This window comes from Folsomia candida, unplaced genomic scaffold (assembly GCF_002217175.1).
Source record: "Folsomia candida strain VU population unplaced genomic scaffold, ASM221717v1 Fcan01_Sc003, whole genome shotgun sequence".
In the NCBI taxonomy this organism is placed as follows: Eukaryota; Metazoa; Arthropoda; class Collembola; order Entomobryomorpha; family Isotomidae; genus Folsomia; species Folsomia candida.
Window position 1 is genome coordinate 8,958,204 of NW_019091195.1, and position 8,080 is coordinate 8,966,283.

General features: G+C 35.1%; 2 protein-coding genes across 2 annotated transcripts; one reads left to right on the forward strand and one right to left on the reverse strand.

Annotated features, from left to right (window-relative positions):
- The first annotated feature begins 1,022 nt into the window (after positions 1-1,022).
- On the forward strand, positions 1,023-3,285 carry LOC118434976 (CSC1-like protein 2). The gene is made up of 7 exons (XM_035849832.1): positions 1,023-1,410; positions 1,516-1,627; positions 1,700-1,781; positions 1,855-2,004; positions 2,122-2,174; positions 2,230-2,778; positions 2,855-3,285. The coding sequence occupies exons 1-6, from the start codon at positions 1,249-1,251 to the stop codon at positions 2,439-2,441; spliced, it is 771 nt and encodes a 256-aa protein (XP_035705725.1). The 5' UTR covers positions 1,023-1,248; the 3' UTR covers positions 2,442-2,778; positions 2,855-3,285.
- Positions 3,286-3,293: 8 nt separating this feature from the next.
- Positions 3,294-7,830, reverse strand: LOC110846002. Its single transcript, XM_022092589.2, has 14 exons — positions 7,309-7,830; positions 7,027-7,183; positions 6,882-6,946; positions 6,411-6,459; positions 6,242-6,307; positions 5,383-5,844; positions 5,088-5,162; positions 4,861-4,922; positions 4,705-4,763; positions 4,516-4,594; positions 4,183-4,396; positions 3,951-4,107; positions 3,707-3,837; positions 3,294-3,584 (listed from the first exon to the last, which is right to left on the reverse strand). The coding sequence occupies exons 2-14, from the start codon at positions 7,150-7,152 to the stop codon at positions 3,516-3,518; spliced, it is 1,614 nt and encodes a 537-aa protein (XP_021948281.1). The 5' UTR covers positions 7,153-7,183; positions 7,309-7,830; the 3' UTR covers positions 3,294-3,515.
- Positions 7,831-8,080: the final 250 nt, after the last annotated feature.

The following is an 8,080-nucleotide window of genomic DNA, read 5'->3' on the forward strand; positions in this document are numbered from 1 at the left end:
TTTCTCAATTCAAAATCTAATTAATAAGTATGCACTTATAACATGTATTGCAGTAATTAAGCATGTATAGGATGACATTTCTGCTGTAGTATGAAAAGTGTATGATTGTTGTATATTTTAGGCCAAAATATTTGATGGTTCATTTGTCACTAACAGTTTTGCTAATTCTTCTTGCAACAATCGTTTTACGCCATTTCTCCGAATATCTTGTATGTTATGGTGACTATGAAGATGATGCTTTCCGAAGTGTTTTCATTCAAGGAATTACGAGAGCCCATAATGCCCGTATATCAGAAGAAACAATTAGAAATCATCTGCAGGAGGTTTACCCCAACGTTGAAATACGGGAGGTTTTGCTCATTTACAACTTTTCAGAATTGTTCGGGCATTATGAATACTTGTACGAATTTACTTTTTTCATCGAGATTGAAATTTTTAATACGTATGTATAAGTAACCATGCAAAATTTTTGCATACAGGAATACTGTTCAGCAAGCTCTTTTACACTATGAAGCATTTGGGCAGCTTTACGGGAAAGTTCCAAAAATTGTTGGATGTTGTTGCGGTATTTGCTGCTATTACAAATGCTGTATTTGCAGACTTTGTTGTGGAACGGTTGTGGAGACAAAAATTAATTTTATCAGTACATTTCACACTCGCTTACTCAAATATACTGACATAAATTATTTTCTAGACGGATGCAATCGATTTTTATGAAACAGAAGAAGCACGATGCAAAAAGTTGTTGCTGTTTGAAGCAGGGTCAAGGTTAAAATCCCGGAGTTTAGGAATGGCAGTGGTCACCTTCGAGGTACTGACAATTGACTTCCATATTTTTATTTCTTTATGCAGAGTGATAAAACTCATTGATTGCTTTTTTTTCCGAAGAATGTGGAGATGGCTTTCAGATTCATTAACGACCACAGCTGGGCTATGAAATATTTTAAGAAGATCCCTCAATCTGAATGCAGTCGCAGATTAGGTACTGACAAGTGGAAAGTATCACTGGCTCCGCACTCCCTTGATTTGCTGTGGTTGGTTGTATTATTATTGTGTACATATATTGTTCATCGTCATGTCCAGTATTCATGCTTAATTGTTTGACCCGGTAACAGGCTCAACATTAGGTCTGGAGTTACTGCTTGGTATTAGCGACATAGTCAAAAGTCATTAGGCGTATTGCGTAATACAGTCGTAGTGTATATATTTTTGCATATATGTAGGTACATTCGGTTCTTTTTGCTCAACATGCTGACATTTTTTATCATGTGCATCTACACCACGCCCGTCTACGTGCTCCAAGGTCTTACAACAGTAGTCCCTTTGGAAAGCCTCCTGCTAGCTCCTAATAAAACCAGGAATAAAACTAATAAATTGGGGAACGAAGAAGGGGCCATGGAAAAAGTGTGGGTACGTGCACAATAAGCATTGAAAAAAGATAATTGGGAATGACAGATATTTTAAAAACTGGCGTAGCGCATTATATTTATATAATTAGCGTGGTTTAAATTCCAGACCAGATTTATGTATGACACGGCCCCAGTGCTGCTTCTGTTACTCTTTGCTGTAACAATGCCGTCTTTGGTGACCGTTTCTGATCTTCTTGCCGGGTTTTGGACTAGATCTAGTATGCAGAAATTAATTAATTATGCTAGCTCTTAATTATGACATTCATTCCCAATTAACTATGGATAAACAGGTGAAAATAGATCCCGGATGATAAAAACATTCACTTTTCTTATTATTATGGTCATAATACTGCCGAGCATTGGTCTCGTGACGTAATACAACTTTACATTATAAGATTGGATAATCCATTGTGTTTATGGTGTTTATCCATCGTTTATGCTTTAGACTCACAAAAGTGCTGGCGGAGAGGAGTCACAAAGATTTGATCAAAACCGTGTTTCGGTGGCAATGCATCCTTGCCCCACAGAACGGAGAGTTTTTCGTAAACTACATGTGCACTGCAACTTTCGTTGGTACTCTTTCAGAATTGATAAGGTAATGTGCATAACTATGATTTGCACCATGCAAAAAAATACATTATACATGTTAATTTTTTTTATGCACACCGCGAGTGAAATTAGCAAAACGTTCATCATGTGCTTAATATTTCAGACTTCCTGAAATCCTACTATTTAGCATATACACGTGCTGTCTTCAAAGTCCGGGTAAAATTAATGGTTGAAATTATTAAAATATGATCCTGATTAATTAAAATAATAGGAGAGCAAAGGTCACTAAAGCTTAGCATGCTTTACGATTTTCCGCTGGGGTCGCAATATGCATACACGATGCTTTATTATGTCACGTTCGCAGTCTTCAGCTTCATTTTCCCAGTAATCACACCGTTTGGTAATTCAAAATTGCACAAAAGCTCAAGTTTGCGCATTATTGTTGTAAATTTTAACCCTGAACCTAATGTAATATCTCAATGAAGGTCTATGTTACATGATTGTGAAGCATTTTGTGGACAAGCACAACATTTATTTTGTTTATGGACCTTGTTTGACCCCGAAGCAAGAAATTCATGGCCTTGCATCGAATCTCTTGATGCTTGGGAATTACTTGGCGCAATTCACTGTGGCAGCTTACTGCATAACACAGGCATATTTTCATCAGCTTCACCCAAAAAATGAGACAACGGAAGAAAAGGATCGTTTTAACAGAGGCTTGATTTTCTACGCCATTTTGACTCTGGTCCTTACCCTTGCCCCATATTTCCTTCATTGCTGCTGTGGATTTTGTCCATCCCTTATGCCTGTCTTTTATCGAGTAAGGAATGTTCCAAAATTATACTTGGAACATTGAAGCGGATGCATTTATTTCAATTGTATTACATTACTTTCAGCGTACATCTGAACCGGATGTGACATGTGGACCGTTTGCTCCAACAAGGCGACTCTATTATTCAAACAGATTGGAAATCCTGGCGGACGAGGAGCTGAAAGGGTTCTACAATAAAGCAGCAGCAAATCGAAGGTTTGCTCCTGATGTATTCCACGACCTCACATTTCTCACGTCCATTACGAGTCTGATGAACCGCAAATGTCTTCCTGCACACGATTCTTCGGATTCGGACTCTGAAGACGAATTTAAAAATGCAGATTGTGCACGTCCACTGCCAGTACCAAGCAATATCATTCCTTTGAATTTCAAGTCAAAAATGATTAAATCTCCACAACATTGATAATGCTGTCCGAGATAAGAAAGTTTTAATTTAAGCTTGTGCTATTTTGTGTCATTCGTGGCAATTTGTGTTTGTGGTGAATAAAAAGTATTTTCTTCAATAAATGTTCAAGCCTTTATTTATTTCACAGTTACAGACCGAACAATATTTCTCATAATACTTTTACTTAACTTTCACATATTTTTAGTGACTGGTTGTGATGTAAAGTCAGAGGTGGGATATTTTTGTAATGAACATGTCATGGCACTTTCAAAAATCGTAGGAATTTCTAATAACTTATCAGGTACACATCATTCTCTCAAGATAGGACGACTATATTAGCTTATTGGTGCAGATGAAGGCTGACGACGCTGAACCTTTGCTTTATTTCCTCCATGCATTCTCGAGACAGCTGCAATGTCAAATAGAGTTGAATTTATACTATGGAAGTATTTATTATCCAATCATAGAAAGGTTGCAGACGATCAAAGAGTAATATATTAGAAGATAGAAAATAAAAAATCGTTTATTCACCATCATAGGACGAAGTCCAAAATCCAAAGCGATTAAGCTTTTCATATGAAAGAGTGCCAGGTAAAATGAAATTTCTGTAATTTCTACAGGGTCGCTGGATCGTTTGCATTTTAAGTTCAGAGTTTTCAATTCTGTAACAGAAATCCAAGTTGTGAGCAAAAGTGCAAGGCATTATTATTAATTAGTTATTAAGCTCCATATACTCATGATGAAATTCGTATTGAAAATATGTTGATTTACTAACTTTTTAGGCATACGATTGACCGTGAGGTTTGATATCCTTCAAGGTCCTTTATCACGAAATCATAGCACCTTTCCCGATTTATTTCAGCACACAAATCATGTGGGACTCCAGTAATTATGTCGTCAATCAAGCTAACATATCGAGTGTTAATCGATAGCTGACAAACAAAACATTTTTTTATAGATTGTAGTTCATTGTTTGATAATAAAATAAATTATAAATTAAGACTAACCTCTTCCAAGTTGGGCATAAGTTCATACACCACAGTTATCAAAATGGGATGACAGGGCACCTCCAATTTTTTTAAATTGGGAAACAAATATGCAGCCCTTCGTAAACACGCAGCATCACAAAAGTCGGAGGGCAACTTCAACTCCTGTACAGTCATTGATGGTTTCATTCCCGTTTTCAAGAATTCTTCCCACTCACCAAATAATTCCGTAAAGCTAAATTATGCAGGTAAGATCATGTTTGTGAGTGATTTTTTATTTATTTCAGTAAACAATTTCGTGACACTTTTGGTGCCGTCAAATGTAAAATTTTAGCAAAGCAAAACGAAAGTTACCTAAGTGTTCTCAACTTTGGAAATTGGTCAACAAAGCAAATGTGAGGAAATGTCACTGATATGCGACCCAGCATTGACCCTACATCGATAAATACAAGTACAATAAATTTGCAGTGAAAGATAATTTCTTTTGTGCAAAATGACAACCATGACACAATGCATAAAGAAATCGATATTTATTATACTTACCCTTGATCTTCAAAGTTTGCAGTTGTTGCATTGTAGGAAACTCAATTACACACAATGAGCTGGAAATTGACAAATTTAACCAAGTTAATCAGATTAATGGAAATCGTATTTAATATCTCGTGAAATGCAAAATTGAAATAATATCATAATCATCACCTCATTGCGACATCCGACAATTTAAATGTCTCCAACGTTGCACTCTGACTCTCCAAGAACCTCTTAAAGATAAAAAATATTCGATACCTTACATGAGCATGGTAGAAGACAACCATAATCTATTGTACTCAGGAGGTAATACTACTATATTACATTACTTTACTCTACTAAACACTACGTTTTTTTAGAGAGATACAAATAAAGATCAAAGTTATTCGATCCGTCACCTTCATCCCATTAGAACTCGGTAGATGAGAACCCCAAAAATCCACGGTCAAATGTTGAAGAGAAAGATTTATTTCCTGCGTAGTAAAAGTTGAATCAGATTAGTGAGGAAATACATTTTTCAATTAGTAGAAAAATTATAAAGTTAACAGAATATTATAAGATATCAGAATTCAAGGTTATTCAGCCTTTGACTTTAGTCTACCAGTTTTTACATTTATTTAGTTTACTAATATTCGCAAACTTTGAATTATTTCAATTAGCATTAATGGAAAACGACCAAGGTTCACAACTTACCGATAATGTGATCAAGTGAATTTCGTTCATTTGGGCTTCAATTTCCAGTCGTCGTATTTTGGTGATATCGCAAAGGAGAAGGGACTGAATAAGGCACATGACTGCTTCACCCTCATCAAAACCGTGATGGCTAATTAAAATGATATGATCCAATTTTGAAGCAGCTTGAACAATGGTGTTGATAAAGTCAAAGAAATTATCCAAAATTTCTGGACAAGCTTGCAAAAGATGAATTCTCAAGATCCGCAGAGATTCTAAATCAAGATTGGTTGACATCCCCTTCCGAAAGATTGGTTTTCCACAATCCTCTCGAATTGTTAATTCATGAATATAAGGACCGCATGCTTGAAAAAACTCTTCAATCGTCCCTTCTCGTGAGCTTGGTTGCATGACACTTGTTCCCAAATCAAACATGGAAAAAGGGCACTCTTCGCTCATCTCCACTAAATGTATGAAATCTACCTGTTGAATTCAATTTATAATTGGAAAATTTTAGATTGGTTAATTTTGAATCCATGAAGAAGGAAAGTTTATTCCTAACAGAATTTATTGTCTGATGTCTTTATGTATAATACAAATTTGTACATGACAGGATATAGCTTCCTAGGAAGGACGCTACCAAAGGGTCCAAAATATGACTGGTGAAATTGAAAAAATTGAATTGCAATGATTTTAAGGACATAAATGTGTGTAATTATAATGTAAAAGTTTTTTGTTGTTCACGTTGATACGTTTATAGACAATTGATATAAACCATTCAATTTATGCACGAGCGATATTTTCTATGCATATTAGCATTAATTAATCTGACATTTTCCTTTCTTTATGCTCTATATATATCGGATGGAATTAAACCTACCATCTCATTGATGCCATAATTTCTTGAATTTGTCCAGTAATTGTCTTCATTGAAGCTTAGTGTAACCTGCGCATTGGGTTAAATGAAGAGAAATGAAATTATACGTGTAGATCTTGACGATGATAAAATAAAATAATTATCTTTATATGTGTATTTAGTACGTTCTCACTTTTGAGCAATAGGGGTAGAAAAATGTAGAAGCAATTTGATTCCAGATTCTGAAATTAAAATGAAAATTCATATTTACAACGTAAATTTTACATCATGCATATCACTCTTTCTCCCACAATGTACATATACTGTACAATATCCATTTTTGAATTTCGTCACTATACATATATCCTGCATTTCTGTTTAACTTTTAGCTCATGTTAAATATAGTCTACTCATTATAGAATAAATATGGTTTTAAAAAACTTTATAATTTCTTGATTTTAAAATTATTATTTTCCTCCCTGTGAGAAAAACTTTTTTGTCACGACAAGTTGCAAGCCTGGACTAAGGAAAATTAAACCGCAATTGGAATGCCATATATCCGACCATCATTCGATTTTTTCGTTGTTAAATGCAAATAATGCAATGAGTTTTATTCCCACTTTGTATTGTATCAAGGCACACTCACAAAGGTTGAAAAGCTTACCGATTAACTTCTCGAGCTGCTTTCAGCTCATGTAATGATAGAAAACTTAGCAGTTTTCTAATTATCTGTAATTATAATCAATAGTTTAGTCTAATTATCCTGTATTCGTATACTTCATGTGAAGAAATATTTAATAGGTGCTCACCAAGTCAACATCCATTGGGTTTAAACGTCGATCCCCTTTGGGCGATGCTGACGAAGACTTTAGCCGCAGAGCTCCAAAGGCTCTAATTTCGGCATCCAATGAACCTTTCTTATTCTGAGCAGACATTTTTAGACTTGTGAAGGAAAAGTTTTCCAATCTAGAAAATGTATAAGCATTTTGTATTGTTAACTACTGGCGACATTATCCACATTAATGCAAATTCGCGTATAAATAATTAAAATTAACAAAGGAAAAGGTATAGCTTAACCCAGAAGAACTTACATCAATTTGACTAATTTGTAACAAGATTGTGTCGTAATAATGCGCTTATCTTAAGTCATGTCCTATCTGTGGAACTATATTGTGAGCAGTGAAATGGGAAAGTACTGTTAGATTAGATATTTAGATTGTCTCAAGACCTAAAATCTATTGTTAGTTTTCTACGTTGCACAATATTATAAAACCCACTGGATGACCATAGTAGTACTTCTTCAAAGTCAATTCTTTATGTCACTTGTGAAATAGTGTAAGAGAGGATTTGAGAAATGCCTTAAATGCGAACAACGAGTAAGGATGGCGTAAAACTGGGAATTACGTCTCGTTGAATCAGATTTGGAGCACTTTCACCGTACGTTGTTGAATCAGATGGAGATATGATCGAGATCATTGCCATTGCCATTAATGGCCCAGTATAAAGGCTAAAACCCAAAATAATATTCTTCACCCTTTCTGCTACGTCTTAACAACAACTCGGTTACACAACCAACTTCTTCCCCGATTAGTTCGCAAAACCAAAACCCTCTCTGCTTCCTCCCGTTATATAAAAAGAAAGATTATGTGTATAAAGAGAACACGGGGCAAGTGTGCAATATTTAGTTCGCATGATGATGAGTCGAACTCGAACTCCATAGAAATTATGAATGATGATATTTCGTAATAAAAATTATTAAGTAGCATGAAAAATTCATTTTCCAGTAGTACTACACATACACCTGCTTCGCTTGTCTTTGTTTGTATTTACTTATCTTTCTCTATTGGATTTGTTCGAAGCAGT

Excerpts from the sequence above, each read along its gene's own strand:
- LOC118434976 (XM_035849832.1), top strand. The coding sequence starts at position 1,249 with ATGCTGACATTTTTTATCATGTGCATCTACACCACGCCCGTCTACGTG. Across the intron at positions 2,005-2,121 it reads ACTCTTTCAGAATTGATAAG|ACTTCCTGAAATCCTACTAT; the intron begins GTAATGTGCATA and ends TTAATATTTCAG. Across the intron at positions 2,175-2,229 it reads GTGCTGTCTTCAAAGTCCGG|GAGAGCAAAGGTCACTAAAG; the intron begins GTAAAATTAATG and ends TTAAAATAATAG.
- LOC110846002 (XM_022092589.2), bottom strand. The coding sequence starts at position 7,152 with ATGTCTGCTCAGAATAAGAAAGGTTCATTGGATGCCGAAATTAGAGCC. Across the intron at positions 4,923-5,087 it reads CGAGTTCTAATGGGATGAAG|AGGTTCTTGGAGAGTCAGAG; the intron begins GTGACGGATCGA and ends TTTATCTTTAAG. Across the intron at positions 4,108-4,182 it reads TTATGCCCAACTTGGAAGAG|CTATCGATTAACACTCGATA; the intron begins GTTAGTCTTAAT and ends TTTGTTTGTCAG.